This window comes from Ascochyta rabiei, chromosome 21, assembly GCF_004011695.2.
Source record: "Ascochyta rabiei chromosome 21, complete sequence".
Classification (NCBI taxonomy): domain Eukaryota; kingdom Fungi; phylum Ascomycota; class Dothideomycetes; order Pleosporales; family Didymellaceae; genus Ascochyta; species Ascochyta rabiei.
The window spans coordinates 1,093,711-1,117,259 of record NC_082425.1 but is presented as its reverse complement, the minus strand read 5'-3'; the positions used below and the strand labels follow the sequence as shown (position 1 = coordinate 1,117,259).

The following is a 23,549-nucleotide window of genomic DNA, read 5'->3' as shown; positions in this document are numbered from 1 at the left end:
CTTGCACAAATTCGTTCACGCCCCAGTCGATCGGCAGGTGCCGAGATCCATGTGCCAAGACGCCAGTAGTGCCTCTTGGCATCTATATTGAACCCAGATTCTTGTAGCCATTCTGTGGTACCGAGGTTGTGTGCGACTTCCATGTCAGATACGCATTGTTGTTTGTCGACATACATACCCACGCCTGCCCATCCTGCGACGAGGCTCCAGCCTCTCGTGTCCAAGCAGTGTTTCGAAACACCGTTGTTTTCTTGTCCCTCGGATGTCTCAAAGCCGCCAGCCTGGAATGACGCATAGGGACGATGCGTACTTTTGGGGCATGTTCGCCGACCGATCAAGATGAAGGGAACATACACCTGATCGCCTCACCATGAGCACCGTGCGGGGTGCAGATTGACGAGTCGAAGCACTACTGTGTACCAGGGTCTCCGGCAGAAGTAAAGTCCCACGGCCAGTGCGGTGGGTCTTGTGCAGAAACGCCCATCGATGTTTATAACAAAAGCGCACAGATGCTGTTGCAGATGACAAAGAGAGAAGATGTCCATTAATCAGTGTAAAGCTAAGAAAACCTTAGAAGTCGGACTTGCTAAGCCTCTGCCTTTCCTCCATATTGCACTGGCCAAGGGACTCTATTTTCGCCGGAGACCATGGTAGCGCCACGGCATGCAATCTATTGCCGTCTTGTAACTTTTAACACTGCGATGCACCGAACACAGCACAAGAGATGGATGGAAGCTCCAATAGATACAGCAAGAATACATGGCTGGTCGACGACAGCAAGTATTGTTGATCATGCAGTAAGAATAAGGTTTCGTCGTCTATCTTAGCATAACGATGATCACAACTTCGCATGAACGCACTCCAAACGATCATGCGCCGGTCCCTCCCGTACCCTGATCCATGCACGGCATTGCACGGTACTTACCAGCTCCCAAGCGCTGAAACGCCGCGCACTGTCCACTTCATCGTCATTCCTGGCTCGAGGAGACGACGACCGTAGAAGGGTATGCTTGTGGACGGCACCTCGATGACGGATCTCGTCTAAGCTCTCTTGGAATGGCGCATTGAGTCTTGAACCTTTGTTTTCACTACCACTACCGAGGCCGGGGCGAAGTGGGGCGGGATGATGGTGTCCGTGATGTTGGTTCTGGAGGTTGTAGACATTGCATAAGTATAGCTTGAGCATTTTCCCCGTTTACTCTATCATCCTCAAGAGTAACATCAAAGGACAATTCAGCCCACACTCGCTCTCTTCTTACCTTGTTTTGTCCATATCATCGCCTGCATCATGAAGTTTTTCGCTTTCTCCATGCTTACCAGCCTGGCCGCGGCCTCGCCAATCGTACTCGCCGCCCCTGCGGCGGACACGCTGGAAGTCCGCCAGCTCGACCCGATCATCAGGTCAGAACTCGAGCAGGGCAGCAGCTCGAGCTGTCCAAAGGCCATCTTAATTTTCGCCCGCGCCAGCACCGAGATCGGCAATATGGTATGCCCCTACTCACCTGCACCCCACCACACATGCACGTCTTCTAACACTTACACCAGGGCGTCTCCGCCGGCCCGGCCGTGGCCAGCGCCCTCGAGCGCGCCTATGGCGCCGACCAAATCTGGGTCCAAGGCGTCGGCGGCCCCTACACTGCAGATCTCCCCTCCAACTTCCTGCCCGGCGGCACCTCGCAAGCCGCCATCAACGAAGCGGTGCGCCTGTTCAACGAAGCCAACACCAAATGCCCCTCGACCCCCATCGTGGCCGGCGGCTACAGCCAGGGAACGGCCGTCATGGCCGGCGCAATCCCCAAACTCGACGCCGCGCTGCGCGCCAGGGTCGTGGGCACGGTGCTGTTTGGGTACACGCAGAACCAGCAGAATAACAAGGGGATCAAAGATTACCCCCAGGAGGATCTGCAGGTGTATTGTGAAGTGGGCGATCTGGTTTGTGACGGTACGCTGATCATCACTGTGTCGCACTTTTTGTACTTGGAGGAGGCTGCGGGACCGGCGCCGGAGTTTCTGAAGAGCAAGATTGGGGCTTGAGCTTGAGCTTGAGCTTGAGCTTGAGCTTGAGCCTGAGCTTGGGGTTAGGGTTGGGGTTGTCTGAACTCAAGGGCTAGGAGATGACGGTGGGAGGCAGGAGAGTTCGGATAGGGGCATGACGGGGTTGGATGGGGGCTTTCTCTTCTCCTCTTTAGCGTCTTCATTTCTATAATATTTACTGACTCATGACATGTTGACGTTGGCTGGCTAGCCTCAAACGCCACTTTCTACCTGCTCCGTGTACTGAGTTGATGTTCTGAAAGAATGGTAAAGTGAGAGGTTGAGAACGATTCTACACAGACCCTAAGACTCATGTGTTTTGATGAATGGAATTTGACTGTCAATCTTTGTAGTCTACGATCGAGATTGCAAGCTACTAGCTTATCGTAGTGAGTCGCACTCAAGGACCATGTTTTGTAAGCTTGCTGTCATTGTGGCCAATGAGCGCGAAGGAGCTGGCTGCTGATTGGTCACAACTGCATGTACATAGGTCATGATGGTCTGTTTACTCATCTCGACTTATATAAACTAGATTTCAGCTGTTTGTCGTTATTATCAATTCCCAGTATTCTTCTGTCAACACAGATCCACTATCTCATCCACCAAGCACAATCCGAATCCACCACCACCTCGACCCAATCATGACCACCCAACCACCCACCCTCCCCAAAACAATGCACGGCGTCCTCCTAACCGGCCACGGCGGCCTCGAGAAACTATCGTACCGCACCGACCTCCCCATCCCCACGATTGCCCCCAACGAAGTTCTAATCCGCGTCACCGCCGCCGGCATCAACAACACCGACATCAACACTCGCATCGGCTGGTACTCCAAAAGCGTCACGAGCAGCACCTCAGCCGCCTCAAACCCCCAAACCCAATCACCCTCCTCCACCTCCAACGAAGACGCAAGCTGGACCGGCGCCCCCCTGCAATTCCCCCGCATCCAAGGCGCAGACTGCTGCGGCTACATCGCCGCCGTGGGCACCAACGTGGACGCTTCGCGTATCGGCGAGCGCGTCCTCGTGCGCAACATGCTGCGTTCGTACGTCGACTACCGGCCCTTCGAGTGCTGGACGCTGGGCTCCGAGTGCGACGGCGCGTTTGCGCAGTATATGAAGGCGCCGGCTGCTGAGACGTATAGAGTGGAGTGTGCGTGGTCGGATGTAGAGTTGGGGAGCGTGCCGTGTGCGTTTTCTACTGCGGAGGGGATGCTGCATAGGAGTAAAGTTGTTCATGGCGAGTGCGTGCTTGTTACGGGTGCGGGCGGTGGGGTTGGGGCTGCGGCTGTGCAGTTGGCGAAGAGGAGGGGCGCGAGGGTCGTTGCTGTTGCGGGGAGGGAGAAGATGGAGGGGTTGTTGGCGTTGGGTGCTGACGAGGTTGTTCCCCGTGGAGACAGTTTGGTGGAGAAACTGGATGCCATGAGCGTGGACGTCGTGCTGGATGTTGTTGCTGGGCCGGCGTTTTCGGAGCTCCTGCATGTGCTGAAGAAGGGAGGGCGGTATGCGACTGCGGGAGCTATAGCTGGGCCGATTGTCGAGCTGGATGTTAGGACGTTGTACTTGAAGGATTTGAGCTTCTTTGGGTGCGCGTTTCAGGACGACGAGGTGTTTGAGAATCTTGTTGGGTATATTGAGAGGGGCGAGATCAAGCCGCATGTTGGGCAGGTGTTTAAGCTTAGGGATATCGCGAAGGCGCAGGAGGTATTCCAGATGAAGACTACGAGCGGGAAGTTGGTGCTGGAGGTAGAGTAGGAGCTGGGCGTTGCAGTTTGGCTATACGCTCTCCGGTCTGCTATCTTGCAAGCAATCCGATAGGTATCAAAGTTATATCATCAACCCAGATTACCAAGCCTACGTGATGCCAAGGAGAATTGGGCGCGATTTCACCACAAATGAGCGAGCCGACTGATTCTGGGATCACTCGTCAATTATCGAAACAATTGTAGGCCGAAGACAGTTGCATTGTGAGCTTCTATGTGTGCCTTCACCTTCCTCGACGCAAGATTAGGCTTGCAATTCCCCCTGACTTCACTCAAGCTTCTTGGCAAGTGTCCTCGGGTTCCAATAGCTGAAGACATGCACATAGTAACTCGAAGGGATCGTGCTTGCAATCTTGGGACAAAAGGAAAAAGAGGGAGCGATGCGGATGACCCACTGATAGCCGTTTGCAAAACGAAGGTTGTATTCGATTATCCAAACATGACAATTATTAGCGTGTGCACATCACTATCATGGCGGTTGACCAAGAGATATACATGACCTTTTCCGATAGCCATCCGTCAGAAAGCTCCACCAAGTAAGCTATGATGCCTCAAGATTCTTTTCGCAATTTGATGTTTTTGGCAATGACATCGATCTCACGTATGAGGTGACTGGCTTGCGTTGCAGCTGCTCCTGGCTCATCTTGAGGTTCATCTTGCTGACGCGCAAACAACGGAATGAGTAGGGAGGCTGGAGTGGAGGTTCCGAGGCATCATGGAGCTTCTGGAGCCGTAAGCTCCTCCGCCGCTCGCCGGTCATGTTGCGCGCTGAAGGATGGTAACGCAATAGTCCAAGTTAATATGTCTTGCCGGTAACGAACCTGTCGTGTAGGCGCAACAAACTTCGAAAGCTACTTAGAGGCGCAATGTTGGCGCAGAAAGCTGTTGAAAGGTGTAAATGTGTGACTTGAGGGTCTAAGAGATGTGGGAGGGAAGGACTTGACAGAGTGAAAGGGGCGGCGCGGGAGAAGCAAGCTTGCCACAAGAGCAAAGGTGCGGAGCCACAGGCAGATGCAGCAAGAATTTTGTTTGCTTTCGTTTGCTGCTCTGCTGCTTTGATCGTGTGACGACTTAGGCCTGGCGCGTGTGCCTTCACTTATGCTACCGTTTGCCACTCTCCTCTTCCACAACTTGCTTACACGTCCCACTTCAAAACATTCTCGGCAGGCAACATCTTGCAAGAAACTACATTCTCTGGGAAATTCGACAACAATGGCAGAGTCGCAGGAAGACCATGAGGTGTTCCGTCTACAGTACGAAGCAACGCGCGTTCTGTTCGAGGTCGATCTGCAAGGCTGCATTTCAGCCGCAAGGCGCAATCTGCAGTAAGTGTCTGTAAATGGCTCCCCGTGTTTTCCATTGCTTCTTCACTCGCTAAGCTTCTCTTGATAGTGACCCTGCACTTCCGACGTACTATGTTATCAAGAATTCCATTCTGATGGCATGCGCACTGGACGATTGGCGCGACGCCGATATCTATCGCATCAATGCTCGAGACATCTATTATAAGTCCCTCTCTATAGCGGAAAGCAACCATGACGAGGAGGCTCTGGAGGTTTGAAGGGTCTGGGAAAAGATCTGACGGCACTGGAGCTCTACAGGGAAGAGGACTTGTTTGAGCTGACTGGTTTTGCTGTTGGATATGACGGCGCATGGGAAGACGACATGGATGAGATGGGTGACACAGGGAGATCAGGAGGATATCGATGCGATGGATGATGAAATGGACGACATTTTCCCGGTCGGCTACGAAATTGACAGCGAGGACAATGTTCAGCACGACGTCTTGGATGGTGCCGCAGAAGATGGAGCCGCCAAGGAAGCCCCCACCGAAACTGCCGAAGCCGCCGAGCGCACCTCACCTGTCAACGCGACCACGCTGGCGCCTCCATTACTGCAAACATGCTTCGCCGCAAGAAAAGCTCTTATAGTAAGAGCGGTGCTTACTATGCACACGAGCTCAGCAAGTCAATCGGTAAGGGTAGCCCTTCACCAAGGGACGTACGCGACATGTTCAAGGAACAGGATGGTAAAGATGGCAAGTGAACGTAGATCCGATCCTCTATGGAAGAGGACTGGCTTCAAGAGTCGTGAGCCTCCTCCGCAGAGAACTAAGAAGGACCGAAATGGATATTGTGGGCGTCTGCACATCGCGCAAATTGCTATGACCAATCCCATGTGAGATTCATGCTCAGAGTGACAAGCTCTTCAAGGCTTTGCACACTATACAAATTGGCACAAGTCGAGTCGAACGAGATGCATTGAGAGGCTTCTCAATACCACAGGAACCCAATGAGGGCCTTCCTGCTTAGTACTAACACGTTGATACCAGCATTAGCTATATTGACTGCTACCCTCTGAGAAGAAGTTTAACGTGAACAAGAACAATTGATCTAGAGGCTAGCCACCATTCTGCTATACAAATCCATAATCAATGGCTCTGATCATCTTGTCGCAAACTGCCGCCACTGACCTTGTCCTCGTCATACCGTCGGCCATCCACTGGAAAAGTTAAGCTTGTTCACACCAAATTGCTTCTGCCCATCGGCATATCCAATTCGTGTGTCGACGTAGTGGTAATATAGCAAAGGCCCAAGCTCAGGATCCCAAAAAACTCCCTGGCCACCAGGACCGTAGACCCAACCGTGAGACTCAAGGACAGTAGTACCACCACCCTCAGTGCACTTCTTGCCGGACTTGTCGACGAAGCCGCCAGTAGCACTGGTAGACCTGCAAACCTGGATCTTGTATTCGGCGCCCTTGGCGGGGCGGTCCGCGTCAAAGCCGCAGCACTTGCCAGCAGAGAAGAAGAGGTAGTGGTAGTCGCCACTCTTGGCGATGAATGCGGCTTCCTGTGCGTGCTCGCCTTCAGGCTTGAAAGCAATGTTTTTAGGAGCACCGCCGGCAGACTTGAGAGGTGGGTTGACCATGTCAACGGTGAACAGGTCACTCCAGAAAGAACCAAATGACATGACAAGCTTAGAGCCATCCCAGTAAAGAGCTCCATCGATAGCGTTGTAGTTATTGCCGGCCTTCGAAGTGATGCCGGTGCTGCCGTGATCGGTCCAAGAGCCTACTGCAAGGGTCTTGGAAGTTGCGACACCGATAGCGGAGTCCTGGACGCCGAAGGACGAGACGGTATAGTAGAGATAGTAGGTATCGCCGATCAAGGTGACGTCAGGTGCCTTGGAAGAGTCAGCGGAGCACGAAGCGCTATGATTGTTATGTGACTTACCCAAAGGTCATCCTTGCCGGTCAAGTTGATGATGGAGCCCGACGGGATCGCGGCGCCCACATATTTCCAAGGTCCAGTGACAGCTGGTGCAGTGTGGACGGCAATCTTGCCGCCAGTAGAGAAACGGTAGTAGGTACCGTCACTGTGGCGAATGAGGGCCGGGTCGTGGGCATTGTTGCAGACACCGCTGCAGGCCATGGGATTGGCATAACCATGAACAACACTGACTGCCGAAAGCAGCGAAGCAATTATAGACGAACGCATCCTGGCAGTTCAGAAACGAATAACGAATCAGCAAGAAGATCAACGAACGGAAACAATGAAAGACCAGTAAACATTGAGATTCATCGCAGCTATATATCAGCGACGTAGATGGAAGAAGCCCCCGAAATTTTAACATCCTGGAAAGTGAGGAATGGCAGCCCGGCGCATCGTTCAACGGGGAGTGGTGGAAACAGTTGGTTTAAGGTACGAGCTATGACTGCCGCGCCGGAGAATTTACAGACAGGAGAATGCCTGACAGGCAGGCTAATCAAATATAGAGTAGACAGGAGTCGCCTTATATTGTACAAGGGTTCGAGTGGTCAAAATGGCACATCTGACGGGGCATACACGCCCCCGTGACGAGGGTAGCGCAAGCCGGTAATGGCGGCTTGATGTTAGTAACTGTGGCTTGGAGTGTGAAACTAGGGCCGAGTCCGATGTGGCCAAGAGTTAGCTTGGGGGCTTGTGGGCCTGTAAAAATGAAACACCGCCAAGTCAAGTGTCAAGTCTTGACCATGTCCGCACCTTAAGTCAGCATTGTCCAAACGCATAAAAGCCAGCACAAACCCCTATCTCACGGTGAACTTCCAGGTCGAACAGCACCTGTGTTATGAAACAAAAAGCTCTGTTCGCCACGCGATTACACACTTCTAAATCGATTTAGTATTGCATGGCCAGGCGCCACAAGTACGCCATCGGACCCGGGCTTCATCAGCGCAGCTTTGTTTTATCAATAGATTTTGATACACTCCAAATTCCAGTTACTGCCCATAGAAGAATCCTTCTTCCGATGGATCCACAGCATGCCGCGTGTGTGAACGCTTTCAGTACAACAGCAGGATGGCTCTCACCGCAATAAGAGCGCAAATAGTTTGTTAGATGCTTCGCTCGACACCTGCGGGTCCTAAAAGTCTAGAACATCATCCACTCGCGTTATCAAAGCTTACCGGTTATCACTCGGCGGAAGCTAGACACCGGTCTGAGTCGTGCTGCTCCATCCTGTGGTAGGTGTCAATATCGTTCGATTTGATGCTGCATTCGACGATTCGAGTCAGGCAATTGACTCGTGTCTTTTAATCAAGTATGTGTTTGACAATGTTGTGGGTTTGCCCGTATTCGCGGAGCATCCGTCGAACAAGGATGTGTTCTCCACCATCCACACTTCTCAAACCATTCATAGTGGGTTCTGTGATTGAATCTGATCGAGTTTTGCGACCCATCAAACATCTCCGCAACGCTTTCCGTTATGTAAGGTAATAACAGCCTTGAGGGTCTATGTAATCGGGTTGAAGTGATATTCCACAGTCATCTGTGTGTCGAATGATTGCGGACACTCACCAAAATCTCGATCAGATACAGAACCAAGGGTCTGCAATCCAAATTATACAGTTTAGATATGCGCTCGCGGCGTCTGGTAATTGTTTTTTCCAGAACGGATTTTATGTTTAATATCAAGATGTCGCACCCCAATAAAGTGGTTTCCTCAGTAATCTTGTCGTGGCTGACAATAATCATTATTAAACATCGACCCAGGGCAAGCGACTATCGCATCGAGGCTAGCCGGAGAATTCGAGTGCCTTTGGAAGTATCTAGTGAGTGATCATACTTTTGGCTTACTTCTTACCTTGAACGTTGCAATAGAAGCTGTGACGTATCTACTTATACTGTGCAGCTTGAGTATTTGAACGCGCGACAAAGGGGCCTGAATAACAACATTAAAAATGATGTCAAAAGTTTGTTCGCCCTAGACGCGTCCAAAGATCGTGTTGAAGGACGTATGGTGTTCTGAAAGGCCCATAACGCTGGCAGCCTCCGTGCTTCGCGTCACGTATAGGTGGTTGGATCGAAAGATGTGATAGATCATCAGGTCATCGGATCTTATCATCGCTAGCGCCCCACTTCTTCCGCGGTGACTCAACAACCAACCACACACCAGAAATAGAGGCGATAACTACACTGTAGTGCAAGCTCTTAGATAGCTCCATACTGTTACGATGGCACTGCTCGACATTCCCACGAGCGAGTTCCTTGCGCATCCATGGATGGCGACAGCGACATCTATCGTGCTGCTGATCTTAGCCCGCACAGTACATCGTATCTACTTCCACCCGCTATCTCATATCCCCGGGCCTTTCTTTTCCAGTGTATCCTCATTATGGCTGCACTATCACGCATACATCGGGGACGAAGCCAGTAGCATTCACCGTCTCCACCTCCAATACGGTCCATACGTTCGCGTGGCGCCAAACGAAGTCGACATCAGTGATGCAGATGCCGTCCAGCCAATCTACGTAGCAAAGGGCGGATTCTCCAAGGCGCCGTGCTACGCCAATTTTGATATCGACGGCCACAAAACCATCTTCTCGACTACAAGCCACGACTACAGAGCTCCAAGGGCTAAAGCTGTCGTACAGTTATTCTCGACGAAATGCTTGCGAGAAAACAGAGATGCGATTTCAGGTTGTGTGGATCGGATGGTGAAGAGACTGGGCGAAGAAGCCGTCTCTCAGAAGCCGGTCAACGTGTTGAACTTGACGAGAGCGTTAGCTGTCGATGCAGTGTCGACCCACCTGTTCCGCGAGAACTACGACGGAGTAAGCGAGAGCGGGCCAACTTTGAGTGTGAGCGCATTCGTCGATGCTTTTGTGGCCGTCGGGCGCTTCTTTTATTTGCCAACGACAGTGTTCATTTGGTTGGAGTGGGCAATAGGGAAATGGATGGCCAATCAAGAAACGGAAGAAAGTATGATGCTCGTCGACAAATTTGTGAAAAGCGTGGTCTCATCCACGTCAACTCAGTCGGAAACGTATCCGGGCCGATTGATGGCCGCAGGAATCGGTAACTCAGAGGTGGAAGCGCAGTGCAAGGATCTGCTTTTCGCAGGAACCGACTCGACAGGGATGAATCTGGCGACTATCATAAGAGGTCTTTTGATACACCCCGAGAAGTATGAGAGGCTGAAACGAGAGGTGCATAACAACGCAGCACTCGGCGCTAGAGCTCAAGATGTCCAAGCTCTACCTTATCTTACTGCAGTCGTCAAGGAAAGCCTTCGTATTAGCATGGCGAACCCCACACGTTTGCCCCATGTGGTACCAGCAGGTGGCTGGATGTTCAAGAATACATTTTTCCCAGCAGGCTCGATAGTAGGATGTTCTGGTTATGAGCTTCACTTCAACCCGGTGATCTTCTATGAGCCACGGGAGTTCATACCCGAGCGTTGGCTGGAGGCAACCAAAGACATGTCGAAGTACTGGTTCGCTTTTGGAGCAGGCAGTCGAGCATGCATAGCCAGAAACTTGGCAACTTTGGAACTGCACCTTGCAACAGAGAGATTGGCTAGCAGCAATGTCCTTGAGGGCGGACAAGTGGTACAAGAAGGCGACGTTGAGATCTACGAGTGGTTCAACTCCAAAGTCAAAGGTGAAAAGATTGAGATTGTCTGGAACTAAGCCAACTGGTGTGAGGAAGCAGTCCATTTGCTCAACTTCATGATGCTCACCCTAAACAAAGTACGGTGATAGTTTTTGTTCTTCCTATCATCCTAACTTACCTACACATCTCTCAGCTGATAAAAGAACCCTAATTACCAGTAAAACAACGCTAAGAGCTGAAAATGCATGATTGTGGCCGGACATGTCTATCGTCTTCTTAAACCGGATAAAAAAAACCCCCTTGTGGGCTCAAGAGACGCCAGGAAGACCTCTCAAAAAACAGACTGTCTTTGGGTTAGTCTGTCTCTTCAACATGAGACTCTGAGCATCGCCTGGTAGCTAGCAGCACTAAGGTGCCGGACGAAGATTGTTGTTTGGTCTTCCTTGGCCGTTGCACAAACTTGTTCGAGACCGCTGCCTGCTGCAGGGGCAGAGCCCTTGCTTCAGAGATCTTGCGTAACTGGACTCAAGTCCTGGTGTGCGGGTCAAAGACTTCTGCAATCGGACCCAAGCGCCACGTGCGGACCGTTCCTCCGGTGAAGTGCACATCGCCGTGTGACCGCCCAGAATTTTCTATAGGGGTGCAACCGGTGCAAGTCGTAGGAATGAAGACCAGAGACATGACGTTAGCTGCGCGCAGCATTAGTTGCTGTGGCTGACAGGCCGTTTTCCATGGAACGGCCGGATCCGATACGGGTCGCTAGTGCAAACTCTATTAGTCGTGAGAATTTATCGACACTGTTACTGCTGCCAAGCACTGAACCAGAATACCCCAGTGGAAGCCTCGAAGAGAGTTTTGTGCAGAGAGATTGACTCTCAAGTTCAAGGTGAGGACTTGGAAGCGGTCAGCTCAGAATCCGCCTGGCTGTGCGTAGTCTGTACGGTGTGTCGCGCAAGTGACGGTAATGACATCACGCTACATTGCCGAATAAGGTCTTGCGGGGTTTCGCTTCTCCGCCCTGCATCCGACACACTAACCTGGACGCGAAGACCCACAAACATCGTGGTTTTTACCGTTCCGGATGTATTGCCAAGGGCTCACTGCGCTTGCCTGCCCTTGTCACAGCACTATGATCGGCCACATACGCGTCACACTGACTTGTCGATGCAGACCAGCAGCCGCTCTGGCAGGTTTCTTTCACGCTTATGGTACGACGACCGGGTGCATACTATGGTAGCTGGCATAAGTAGTGTAGGTGGGGAAGCACGACAGGGGTGTTCGGCTGTATTTTTCAGGTGAATTGAATTGATTACTCAGTACTTTGTGTACCCACCATGGGCATCTATGACACGTTGATGTAGTTAAAGGCAGGTTTACACTGTATTATATACTAAAATAGGGGGGATTTGGTGTAATCTAGTTAATAGGGCCATTCCAGGTCATTCGGATGACACCCTAGTTATGCCGGACCCACCTACACTACTTATGCCAGCTACCATAGTACATGAATGTACAAGTACATAATGGAGGCGATCAAGCCCACATGTGTGCAATAGCTTTCCCCGGGTTTCCCTCGCTTTGGCCCACATGCGTTCCCTCGCCCTCCTCGCTGGTGCCCAATTGGCAACAGCCTTGTACCGGAACGGCTCGGTCATTGCACCTTGCGACTCGCCTATCTACTGTCATGGCGATTTGCTCCGAGAAATTGAGCTTGCCCGGCCCTTCTCAGATTCAAAGACCTTTGTCGATCTGTAAGAAGCGCTTGCACCACAGCATTGATGGTGTCTTGCTTACAACATCCAGGCCTACTATCCGCCCACTGGACGAAGTTCTTAGAGCATTCAGCAACCTAACACGGCCAATCCAAAACAACACCGAGCTAAACAGCTTCTTGACCACTTACTTTGGTGAAGCTGGCTCAGAGCTGGAGGCTGTGCCCACAGATCAGCTGGAGACCGACCCTGACTTCTTGAACAACATCAACAGCTCTGTCATCGTAGACTTTACTCGCCAGGTCATCGACATTTGGCCAGACCTGACAAGACGATACGTTGGTACCGGCACCTCGAATTGTACGGGATGTGTCAATTCGTTCATTCCCATCAACCGCACATTTGTGGTAGCCGGTGGTCGCTTCCGCGAGCCTTACTACTGGGATTCCTTCTGGATCGTCGAGGGCCTGCTGCGAACCAAAGGATCCTTTACTCAAATTGCTGAAAACATCATTGAGAACTTCATGGATCTCGTTGAGGAGATTGGCTTTGTTCCAAACGGAGCACGACGGTATTACGAGAACCGATCACAGCCACCACTGCTTACGCAAATGGTCCGCGTTTATGTTGAATACACGCAGAACTACACCCTGCTCGAGCGTGCGATTCCCGTACTCGAGTTGGAGTATGAATTTTGGGTGAACAACCGCTCAGTTACCCTCGAGCGTGGTGGCATGAATTACACTCTGCATAACTACAACGTCTCGAACACCCAGCCGCGGCCGGAATCGTACCGTGAAGACTACATCACTGCAAACAATCAGACCTATTTCAACGAGGAAGGAGAGCAGTTCAATGCAAGCCAGCCGCTCAACGACACACAACGAGCAGCACTGTATGCTAACCTTGCTTCTGGAGCTGAAAGCGGATGGGACTACACTTCACGCTGGCTGAAGAACCCCTCAGATGCTGTCAACGACAACTTCTTTCCCCTGCGATCGCTCAACGTTATCAACACCATCCCCGTTGAGCTGAATGCTATCCTGTACTACAATGAGATCACCATCGCTGAATTCCACCGCCGTGAAGGCAACTATAGCGCTGCGCGCCAATGGGCCGAACGAGCTGCAAACCGCAGCGAAGCAATGACCGCCATCTTGTGGAACGCTGAGCACTATAGCTACTTCGACTACAACCTCACCTCCGGTGCGCAGAACATCTATACCCTCGCCGATAATACCAGTACGTCTCTCTCACTTGCCGGCGCCCCGGCAGGATATCAAGTTGGGTTTCAGCTGAGCCAGCTGTATCCATTCTGGACCGGGGCCGCACCAGAAAGCATCAAAGGCAACCCCACTGCGCTCCGCCGCGCTTTTGCCCGTGTTGAGGAGGCGCTTGACAGCACGGCTGGCGCTCTGTCTGCTACCAACCTGTTCACCGGCCAGCAGTGGGATGAGCCAAATGTCTGGCCTCCATTACAGTACATTGCCATCCAAGGTCTGCTCAACGCGCCTCTCGAGGTCAGCAAGGAAGACAATGAGCAGACGTCTGAAGATTACGTGTGGACGCAGGACCTTGCATTTCGCCTTGCGCAGCGCTACGTAGACTCCCTTTACTGCACCTGGCGCTCGACTGGTGGCGCCACTGAAGGGGACTCGCGACTGCCTGGCGCCGAGGGCAACGGCACTATTTTCGAGAAGTACTCGGACGAGGCCATCAACGCACGTGGTGGGGGTGGTGAGTACACGGTTGTCGAGGGCTTTGGATGGAGCAACGGTGTCCTGATCTGGGCCGTTGATCAGTTCGGCCAGAAGCTGCAGACTCCCGATTGCGGCAACATCACAGCAGCTGCACCACCTGAAGCGAAGAGGAGGAGGAGCGCTGTAGAACTGAGCAAGCGGGATGCAATGTGGATCAAGGGAACGAAGGAGAACAAGATGTTTCGCAAGTAGAGTTGATACAGCAAGACAGTGATCTGATGCTACTGAGCGTCTACATGGTGAAATGCAAAGACAAAGATGGCATACTTCTCCCACGCTTGGGTCGTTGCTGTATACACAAAAAGATTTTGGAGGCCAATTCGTCAAGCGAGGCTTGGCACATTCTTTCCCCGGCTTTACCACTCTTTCCCTATCACCTGCACCAATCCCAACCTTTCTTCCATCATGTTTACAAAAGCGTACAGTTCCCGGGCCGACCCAACTCTGTCCCTACTCGGAGATACCCATCGGCACAAGTCATCGCCACCACTGCACATCATCAAGACAGGCAAGCCGGCTACCAACGACAGCAGGTGGTGACGGCTATATGAATATCCCACATGGAAATCTCCAAATCGCATCGGGCAGGCGTTCCAGAATCTCGGAGTGCATCCCCATTGGTTGAGAACACCTCCAGCATCCCCGCGCTGGTCTAGATGCCATGCCTAATCAGGCAGCGGGAAGAACCAGCTGCGAGCTGCTGTGTCGAAGAAGCACAGCCAAGCACTAGCGTCGTTGCTTGAGAAGGCATTGGTATATACCAAGCCAGTCGTACGTGGTAGTTTACTTTGCTATCGAATGAATTCGAAGCCGCCGCCGCGTTCCGCGCTTTTCTTTAGGTACAGTGAACAACATCTCGAACGAGACAGTGCCGGGGGTCCCAGGTCCAGAAAACAAAAAACCCCCAGCTCCACAACCCTACCCACCCACCTATCCAGCGACAAGACAAGACCGTCAAAGACGAACACAAGCCAACCCCCGACCCCTTCGCAAACGAGCGAGAACAACACGCATCTTGTGCTGAAGAACTCCAAGCGCCAGACTGCCCATCCATCCATCTCTGCCGGCAATTCAGCATGAGTGAGTTTTCGGACCTCTTCTGATATCACGTACCGTGTTAGACTGCTGTCAGCTCACCCTGGAGTCGCCATAGACATGGCCTCGATCGGTGTGGCGCTCTGCAAGTGCGCCATGAGATATGCGCCACATCGATCAGACTGGACAAGGGAAATAGTAGTTGGAGCAGAGTAGGTATGGTATAGTAAGCCATGGAAGGAAGTCATTAAATTCTACACCTGCTATTATTGGACGATAGTAAATTCCATTTTCTCTACACTATATTTTCTCGTAATAGTAGTGTATAAAAGAGAGGTGTACAAGGGTGAATCTAGTGCTGAGAAGGTTGGAAGTAGTGCATAGTAGGTGGTCGTGATTTCGGCGTACGGAAGTGGACGGCGGTGCTTTTTTTTGTTTTATTTTGTTCACTTCATTATTGTTGCAGTTGAAGAGGTAGTATTTGTACGGACACTTACTTGCTTGCCCTTTCAGCCATGTTATATAGGCCTTTTCTCTACTATTACAACTATATACCAGCACACAAGCACCACACTACTATTACATCATGTCACGCATCTTTAGAGACAAGTCACAGTGCAAGGTTATAATTACTATTGATTCATTCTACACAAGTCATTTACTTATGCGTATCCAGACCTACAGAATCCAGATCCTCAACGCCATCGCCATGGTATCGCAGCCGAGCCACCCATCTGAACCCCACCCTGTTCGTTAAGCAACGTAAAAAAGGAAATTCGTATCATATTAAGTACAGTCGTGGCAGGTGTTGCTGCGCTGCGTAGGGGCCTGGGAAGACCATAGGCTGGATGGTAATGAAAAATGTGTCATGTTTGGGTAGTGTAACGCGTCGTGTTGGGAAGGTGTGCAGTGTTGCGTAGAGCTAAGTGTTGGTGAGGGAGTTGTTCGGTACGCGGGTTCTGTTTGCAATGAGAGCTCCATGTTCGAGGACGCTCGGTGGAATCATGCCATCCAAGTCGAAAGGGCCGGGGAGCGAGGCCACAGCTTCTCCGCAGCCATCACCGTCAGCGCCAAGATCCGCTGGTAGTGTGTGCAAAAAGGTGTTCGACGCAAGAGCGCCATTCACATTGCCATCAGTGTCGGGCACGGTGTCTGGTTGTGTCGCCAAGAGAGTTTCTTCCTCAGTTGCGGTCTCTTCTGAAGCCAGCAGCAGACCATCATCGTTTCTGTAGTCGGGTAACGATCTCAGTTCCGGCATAGACGCAGAAGATTGCCGTCTTGCTCCAGGACCAGACATCGTACCTGCCGCAGAAACACGACCTTCGTTGATGGAATGACGGCGGCCTGGCCTGATCTGAGCTTCGGTGGGCTGAGTCGAGTCTCTTCTCTGCTCGAGATGCAGACGCTCAACGACTGAAGTCGATAGGGGTTCGGCTGTGGCAGGATTCGAGGGTTTGACAAAAGGGTTGGCGGCACTACCATGTCTAGGCGTCAGCGTGCTAGAGAACCATTCGGATTCTGGCGTCTCCTGGCGGGTTGCCAAGTGACGGACTCCACGCTCGTGGAGGTCATTGTCGATCCAGTCAGCTGTGCGTGCTCTGATCTGGTCGCCTCTCCAAGGCTCTTGGCTGATCAAAAGACGACCGTTGCTCCAGGTGGACATGCCTTCGACGTAGACGGGAACGTTGTAGGCTTCGGCTGGAGCAGTACGCTTGCTCTTGGCCGAATTTTCGATCTTCTCCCGGTCGATTGGTCGGTCCGGCGCGGCTGGTCTGTCATCGATAACCTCTCCTCGACCGTACGCCAAGATGTTGAGAATGGGCGGCATGATAGGATGTCGCAGACACTCCTTGTGAGGAAACGGACATGATGCCTCAACCACCCCCTCCCCATAAGCAATGCAATCAGAATGACCCAGCGGCGGCTGCTCTCTCCCCTCCTTGCTCGCTCTACGCGCGACATCAGCACAAGGCCTCCTCAACACGCTCGAGACAACTAGTGGTACCGGGGAGGCGTGCCCTGGCCGTTGGGGACGCCGTTGGGCTGGAAGTCCATCTCCCGGGCCATGACCTCGCGCGTCTGGGGGAAGTAGGGCTCGACGCCGTACGTCTTGAGGTACGAGGCCGTCTTCTCGATGCGCTTGATCTCGCGCTGGACGTTCCACTCCTCGCCCTCGCCGAAGCGGCGCTGGACGACGTCGACCATGGCGGTGTCGAGGCGGCTGTAGAAGTCGCGGCGGGCGGCGATGTCGGTGTTGTCTGCGCTGTCGAGGCCGCCGTGAGAGTTGAGGTTGCCGCCGAGCTTGAGGATCAGGTCAAAGGCGTACTTGGGGCCCTGGGGCAGCAGGGTCAGGCGCTGGATGTCGGGCAGGAACTTGAGCATGGACGAGGCAAAGTGCGACGACGAGATGGAGTCGTTGAGGTCGTCCTGGAGGCGGTGCAGGTCGAAGTTGACGATTGTGATTTTGCGGTCGAGCTGGGCGTTGAGCGTGTGGGCGGCGTCGGGCGTCGTCGTGTCCATGATCTTGGCAATGGACGAGGGCACGTCTGGGCGGTTAGCAGTGCAGGTGCAACAAGAAGTCGGTCGACGCACCAGGACGCAGGCCGCGCTTGTCGATCCAGCTGTGGACCTCTGCGCGCTGGGCCTCGAGCTGCTCGACCCACGACTGCATGTCGGCCAGCTGGCTCTCGAGCTGCTCGATCTTCTCCGTGTAGGGGCGGACGGCCTGGTTGAAGGCGGCCGTCAGCAGGTCGGGCATGGGCTCGGGCTTGAGGCTGTTCATGGCAGGCACGGGGGCGCCCATGGCGGGCATGGCGGGCATGGCGGGCATGGCGGGCATGGCGGGCATGGCGGGCATGGCGGGCATGGCGGGCATGGCGGGCATGGCGCCGTGGCCGCCGCTGGACATGCCTCGCACGGGGAAGTTCTGCTCCTGGGGCTGGGGCTGGCGGGGGTACATGTCTGCGTCGTCGTGCTCTGGGCCCTGGTGGGGAGCGGGCTGCTCCTTGCGGCTGGAGTCGGGGCGCTTCTCGGAGAAGTCGTCAAAGGACTGCGAGCGCGCGTTGCCGTCGTGTTCAACGTAGCTGTTGGCGCGAGAGGACCGGCGCTTGAAGAACATGGTGGAAAAGAAGAAAAGAAGAAAAGAGCTGCGGCGGCGCCAGAACGAGCGTGTCAATATAAGGCCGAGGGAGGGGGCAGGCGCAATCTCGGCTCGCCTGAGGTTGCGTCGTTGCTGCGAGGGGAAAGTGGTCGGTCCCAGTGTTATTGCGGGCTGTGGCTGGGGCTGGGCTGGGCTGGGGGGCGGTCCACCTCTTATCAGCGAGGTTGGGCGTCTGCTTGCAAACAGCTGCTCAGCTGCTCAGCTGCAGCCGTTGCACCGGTGATGACGTCGCACAGGCGGCCGTGCGGGCGGTAGTAGCAGGCTGCTGGTTAGTGATGGCGGCGAATAATGAAGGGCAGCAGAAGTGCAGCAAGAGAGGTTGATCATTATTATTGATGCAAACAAAGCCGTTCCCTGTCTGCTCGGCTCGGCTCTGCTCTGCTCGGCTCTGCTCTGGCTCTCTGCGGTCCAGGGCGTGAATCGAGCTAGCTCCCCGCTTCCTGCCCACCAGCCCACCAGCCTCCCGCGCCCTCGCCGCCCGCTGCTGCTCGCTGCTGCCGAGTCTGGTGGGCCGCACCTTCCGAGATCACACCACGCCTTGCCCTCACCACACCTCTCACACACGATTCGTCATCCTCTCCTCTCGTCCTCTCGCGCAATCTCTTGCAATCCCTTGCCCTTGCACTCGCTCGCCTCCACCACTCAACATGCTGTCGACGCTTCGGCATGCGCTATGACGGCGTTCATCGCCGCCCGTTTGTTGCTTCGGCGACAGATCCCCCAGACTACACGTGCACAGACCTGCTCCCACTGCAGGGGTCAACCTGCAAGCACAGACGCATTCGAATGGACTGCTACAACACCCACTGCAATCTACTGTTGCACTCCTTGAGAAATAGCTTCTCCAACCAAACCAATGAGTCAATGTCCCCATCGCACGCCAAACATTGCCCACGCCCAGGCGACGAGCCCGGCCTTGCGAAGCTTGCAAGGACCGCCACCTCAAATGCAAGTTCCCGACCTTTTCTACATGGGAGTCGAGCTTGGCTTTTTTGGATGACACGGCGAGGGTGAAGGCGTCTAATGGGCCTGTGACGGCTGCTGGAGTTGAGCACGTGCTTCGATCATCGTCATCTCAGATACGCGCTGAGCGCCCTCTGGGCTCACACTTTCTTGCAACGAGCGAGAGCACTTCATCGTCTCTAGCGTGTTCGGCGCCGCCTGAGTCCCTTGCTCGTGCCGTCGTCGGTCTATCTCCCACGACAACTATCGCTGTTAACCCGTCATCTTCTGGTACATCGAGTTCGTGTCTAGAAGCTGTTCACACACTAGCAAAGTCACTGACGATCACTGAGAACTGATATGCCAAGCGCTCTTACTGTTGGCCTGCAAGAGGCATGTTTGATCAGGTACTTTACAGCCAAGCTGGCTCACGCAGTAGCTGCTTCGACCCCGATGGTTCCGTACTGCCGCCTTGTTGACTCATTGCACCTCTAGTTTGACACCCGATCGAGATGCTCACTACACCCTCACACTACCACACCGATTCACTATACAGCAGGGCAGAATAGGCACCCTTTCCCCGGACTGGCGCTGGCTTAGGTGCGTCAGTGGAGTGCGACTTCTGTCGTCAACTATTTACAGCATGTGCCCATCATTGCACAATGAAGCCTCTATAGCGAAGTTCTGGGCCATGAGCTGACTTTGAAAAGCTGCACGTCGTGCATGCTGCAGGCCACTGGGCTATATTCGGACAGTGGCTTGCACCGACCCGACGATAACACGCTCCAGCCTCAGCCTTGTCTGCCTACAACACCGCACGAAAGTAATGTCTCGAATGGTATCGGAGCATTACAGCCGTTCAAGTGTGTTGACAGCAGGTCATTACGGGTAGTTGCTTGTCCTCACTTCCGACCAGCGACCGTGCCAGTATCGTACGCCTCGAAGCAGAATTCTGATCACCAGGCTGTAGTCTCTTCATCTACCTTTAGGCTAGCGTGGCCTAGCCTATTTCATGCCCTTACCGATGCCACCCATATGCACGGTTGCAGCATTCGACACAGCTGAGTGCACGCCCAAAATCATGTATCCGAATGGTTGAGAAGGGTCTTGACACTCCAAGCTTGAAGCTCGTAACAATTTCAAACGCCTGGTCGGTCTATGGAAATCCGCTGTGAGGAAGCCGGTCATGACGAGCAGTCAAGTTCATCGTCTCTTGGTGCAAACAGCGTGCGATTTCCTTCCGACTTTCCCTCAGCCTGATCCACCATACGACGTCTTTGACACTTCCACGATCAGCTCGTGGCGTAGAGCTTGACCGTTCGGACGCACAGCACATCAGCCACTAGTCTTACCTTGTTCGAACTCAAAGTGCAACAGCCATCCCCGCTCTTCTCGCTAGAAGGTTGGTCGCCCTTTACAAAAGGTGCCGAGCTGTCTTGAGAGCGAACTTGCACATCTCGCAGCCTTCCCTGTTCAACTCCTTCCAACCCCCGTCTTGTTCCATGATGCGCTTCGCACTGCTGAGCACTCTACTGGTTGCGGCCATCGCTCAACAGAGCGGCAAAGATCCCACCAAGGACGTCTGCCGACGTCACAAGCACCAGACCTGCATCATCGATTCGAAGCTCTACGTAGATGGTGGGCTGGCTTACTATGGCGGTTCCAAAGGAAACGACAGCGTTGCTGAGAGAAGTGAGTGGATATTGCTTTGACTGCAACGTGTATTGACAGATTCAGATACCTATCTGCTTTGGGAGGATGTCTCCAACGCGACGAGGACCGAGTACAGTTTCCCAGACCAACACGCCAATCTATCAAAGGTAAGCTTTGTTCGAGCAACAATAGATTGCATCATAGTGTACTCAGAATGCTGACAATCAGACAGGGCCGCGATGTTCCTTCTGTGAGCGGTGGTGTCTTGTGGCCTGATACGGTGAACAAGCTTTTCTACCTCTTCGGTGGCGAATACAATGACACTGAAGAGGTGCAAAGCAGAGATGGGCCGACACAAGGCTTTTCGCTGTGGTATTACGATACTATCTACGACGCATGGAACAAGACCAAGGGTCATGGCTCTCAGAGCAGTATTCGCTGGCCAGCATTTGGTTCTGGTACAGTATCGGATGCAGGAATCGCCTACTACTATGGAGGTTACTTGACTAACACTTCGGACTTCAAGACGGTTGGCCAACCTGTCATGCAAAACACCCTGATATCCTACGATATGGACAGCCGACAATGGGACAGCCATATTTGGGATGACACGCGTCGAGCAGAGGGGTCGCTACAATATATACCCGCTTCGGAGGGCGGCATGCTGGTGTATTTCGGCGGCGTAGAGACAGACAAGACGAGTGGTGGACTCAGCTATGTGGGTTTTGCCAGATCCCCTGCGCTCGAATCAACGCTAATGCATTCCAGGCGAACATGAGTGTGAGTTGCGCTCATCGCCGATTACGCTTACCCTTGGCTAAGCGATACAGCAAATCCATGTCTACGACGTTGCCAACCCAAGATGGTACACGCAAACAGCTACCGGCGACATCCCGCGGCCAAGACGTGGCTTCTGTGCAGGCGTCGTGTGGGCGAAAGACAAGTCTTCTTACAACATGTAAAAACCCAGAGACGCATACGAGTTATTCAAGTCACTAATCCTGGCAAGTTACCTCTTCGGCGGCTTTGGAGGACCAGACGGCACCGGGCTCGGCGACTTATATGTGTTATCTATCCCTTCTTTTCAGTGGATTCTGGTAAGTGATGGTTCTGCAATTGCTGCAAACATGTGCTTACGTGGGAAAGATATGGCCCACTCCGCAGCAAACTATCTTCCCAGGGGGCAAAGGCTGGTCCTCTTGTGACATCGTCCGCGATTCTCAGATGATCATCATTGGAGGCGCGCTCACAAACACTTCTGTGCCTGACTGTGACGCTCCTAAGATCGGCGGCCAACACGGTCTCTTGCTTGGGCAGGAGAATGTGGAACTAGAGAGCTGGTGGCACGCGCCCATGGACAATACCACTGGGTACCGGGTTCCCGATCAGATTGTCGCACGCATTGGTGGCGGGTATGTTCTCATGATGATGTGCCTCGTTATGATCCAGCTGATTCCAACAGCGCCGACGGTACTGCTACGGCCAAGGAGCCCGATGTGGGGTGGGTGACACAAGATCTAGCAAAGTACTTCGCGACCACATATCCTGGCCAGTCCCGAACGGCCATGAGGCCGATACCTACAGTAACGAGCCAACCAACATCCAGTCCACCGCCACCAGCCAAGAAGACAAACACTGGTGCCATAGCGGGAGGCACAGTTGGCGGTGTAATCGCACTCCTTAGCGTCATTGCCCTGGTATTTTTCTGTCTACGCTCCAGGCGCCGCAGAAAAGCCGCAGGAGAGCAAAGCCAGCTTCCCGAGGCAACAGGCGGGCCCAATCCGCACACTCCAGACATGGCACGGAAGTCCGTTGCAAACAGCTCGGTACTACAAGGCAGCACTCTCCACTCCCCCATGCCTCAGTCACCCGCCTACTCCCCCCAAAATTCACCGCCCCCAGCGTTGAACGCCTGGCACGGAGATGCACACGCCCCGAACACATACCACCAGAACTCGCCATCGCCGCATCTCAACCACCACTCTGGAGACTGGGGCCCTCAGGGTAGTCAGGCACAAAATAGCTATGCCTATCAGCAGCCATACTACCCGCCACCCCCTGAGCCTTCTCAGTCGCCCAAGGAAAGCAATCCGCATACGATGAGCGTCGAACTGCCGGATGTGAGAAGCCCGGCGAACGCCGAGATGGCGCAGATGAGGAACCCGCTGCCTGGGCGCTACGTGTGAGAATCGGGTGTATGTGGGCTGTATCAGGTTTCGTCTCAGCAGGGGGGGGGGGGGGGGACTCGGATACTAAGACCCTCTCTTGAGGTGGTGTCTCATGAAGACGTTCTGATGTGATTTAAGCGTGAGATGAGGGCGGTGGTGTAGTTTATATCTACGTTCCGCTTCAAATGCCGCAGTACGGGTGTGCGGGCTTTTGTCTTCTGTAACCTGTCCGCGGACGTGTTGGCATCACCGTGTGGAGGTGAGCATTCGCGCTCAGTCTATCTTAGAGCCTAGGTTCTCCAACGTCGCCTAGAACCCCCCCCCCCCCCCCCCAGCGCATCATGAAAGAGCACAAACAAGCACATGTGGGTAAGGGATGCGTCTTCTTTCTCGTAGATGCGAAATTGTTCCACAAGTCTCGAAGAAGCTGATGTCCCGGTGCATCTGCA

General features: G+C 53.5%; 9 protein-coding genes across 9 annotated transcripts, besides 10 other annotated features; 5 read left to right on the top strand and 4 right to left on the bottom strand.

Moving 5' to 3' along the window:
• The first annotated feature begins 417 nt into the window (after nucleotides 1-417).
• Nucleotides 418-651: a dispersed repeat.
• A 637-nt stretch (nucleotides 652-1,288) lies between these two features.
• EKO05_0011204 (Cutinase) lies at nucleotides 1,289-2,034 on the top strand (the record flags this gene model as incomplete). The annotated part of the gene is made up of 2 exons (XM_038943777.1): nucleotides 1,289-1,486; nucleotides 1,546-2,034. 2 exons carry the CDS (start codon nucleotides 1,289-1,291, stop codon nucleotides 2,032-2,034), a joined length of 687 nt encoding a protein of 228 aa, XP_038793452.1.
• Nucleotides 2,029-2,075: a tandem repeat.
• A 578-nt stretch (nucleotides 2,076-2,653) lies between these two features.
• Nucleotides 2,654-2,701: a tandem repeat.
• EKO05_0011203 (Alcohol dehydrogenase) lies at nucleotides 2,676-3,788 on the top strand (the record flags this gene model as incomplete). The annotated part of the gene is made up of 1 exon (XM_038947417.1): nucleotides 2,676-3,788. The coding sequence occupies one exon, from the start codon at nucleotides 2,676-2,678 to the stop codon at nucleotides 3,786-3,788; it is 1,113 nt and encodes a 370-aa protein (XP_038793451.1).
• Nucleotides 3,766-3,806: a tandem repeat.
• A 1,125-nt stretch (nucleotides 3,807-4,931) lies between these two features.
• Nucleotides 4,932-5,450, bottom strand: EKO05_0011202 (uncharacterized protein; the record flags this gene model as incomplete). The annotated part of the gene is made up of 1 exon (XM_059637936.1): nucleotides 4,932-5,450. One exon carries the CDS (start codon nucleotides 5,448-5,450, stop codon nucleotides 4,932-4,934), a length of 519 nt encoding a protein of 172 aa, XP_059493919.1.
• Nucleotides 5,451-6,279: 829 nt separating this feature from the next.
• EKO05_0011201 (Arabinan endo-1,5-alpha-L-arabinosidase) lies at nucleotides 6,280-7,229 on the bottom strand (the record flags this gene model as incomplete). Its single annotated transcript, XM_038943788.2, has 2 exons — nucleotides 6,280-6,981; nucleotides 7,032-7,229. 2 exons carry the CDS (start codon nucleotides 7,227-7,229, stop codon nucleotides 6,280-6,282), a joined length of 900 nt encoding a protein of 299 aa, XP_038793449.2.
• Nucleotides 7,230-9,289: 2,060 nt separating this feature from the next.
• Nucleotides 9,290-10,747, top strand: EKO05_0011200 (uncharacterized protein; the record flags this gene model as incomplete). The annotated part of the gene is made up of 1 exon (XM_038947416.1): nucleotides 9,290-10,747. One exon carries the CDS (start codon nucleotides 9,290-9,292, stop codon nucleotides 10,745-10,747), a length of 1,458 nt encoding a protein of 485 aa, XP_038793448.1.
• Nucleotides 10,748-11,898: 1,151 nt separating this feature from the next.
• Nucleotides 11,899-12,173: a dispersed repeat.
• An 84-nt stretch (nucleotides 12,174-12,257) lies between these two features.
• On the top strand, nucleotides 12,258-14,334 carry EKO05_0011199 (Alpha,alpha-trehalase; the record flags this gene model as incomplete). Its single annotated transcript, XM_038943739.1, has 2 exons — nucleotides 12,258-12,421; nucleotides 12,474-14,334. 2 exons carry the CDS (start codon nucleotides 12,258-12,260, stop codon nucleotides 14,332-14,334), a joined length of 2,025 nt encoding a protein of 674 aa, XP_038793447.1.
• Nucleotides 14,335-15,081: 747 nt separating this feature from the next.
• Nucleotides 15,082-15,117: a tandem repeat.
• Nucleotides 15,118-16,099: 982 nt separating this feature from the next.
• On the bottom strand, nucleotides 16,100-17,005 carry EKO05_0011198 (uncharacterized protein; the record flags this gene model as incomplete). The annotated part of the gene is made up of 1 exon (XM_059637935.1): nucleotides 16,100-17,005. The coding sequence occupies one exon, from the start codon at nucleotides 17,003-17,005 to the stop codon at nucleotides 16,100-16,102; it is 906 nt and encodes a 301-aa protein (XP_059493918.1).
• Nucleotides 17,006-17,172: 167 nt separating this feature from the next.
• EKO05_0011197 (uncharacterized protein) lies at nucleotides 17,173-18,295 on the bottom strand (the record flags this gene model as incomplete). Its single annotated transcript, XM_038943824.2, has 2 exons — nucleotides 17,173-17,723; nucleotides 17,770-18,295. 2 exons carry the CDS (start codon nucleotides 18,293-18,295, stop codon nucleotides 17,173-17,175), a joined length of 1,077 nt encoding a protein of 358 aa, XP_038793446.2.
• Nucleotides 17,978-18,065: a tandem repeat.
• A 150-nt stretch (nucleotides 18,296-18,445) lies between the features above and the next one.
• Nucleotides 18,446-18,476: a tandem repeat.
• Nucleotides 18,477-18,694: 218 nt separating this feature from the next.
• Nucleotides 18,695-18,738: a tandem repeat.
• A 2,043-nt stretch (nucleotides 18,739-20,781) lies between these two features.
• Nucleotides 20,782-23,118, top strand: EKO05_0011196 (uncharacterized protein; the record flags this gene model as incomplete). Its single annotated transcript, XM_038943800.1, has 8 exons — nucleotides 20,782-20,971; nucleotides 21,017-21,099; nucleotides 21,165-21,650; nucleotides 21,701-21,712; nucleotides 21,763-21,890; nucleotides 21,942-22,029; nucleotides 22,079-22,344; nucleotides 22,395-23,118. The coding sequence occupies 8 exons, from the start codon at nucleotides 20,782-20,784 to the stop codon at nucleotides 23,116-23,118; spliced, it is 1,977 nt and encodes a 658-aa protein (XP_038793445.1).
• Nucleotides 23,119-23,415: 297 nt separating this feature from the next.
• Nucleotides 23,416-23,433: a tandem repeat.
• Between the last annotated feature and the right edge of the window lie 116 nt (nucleotides 23,434-23,549).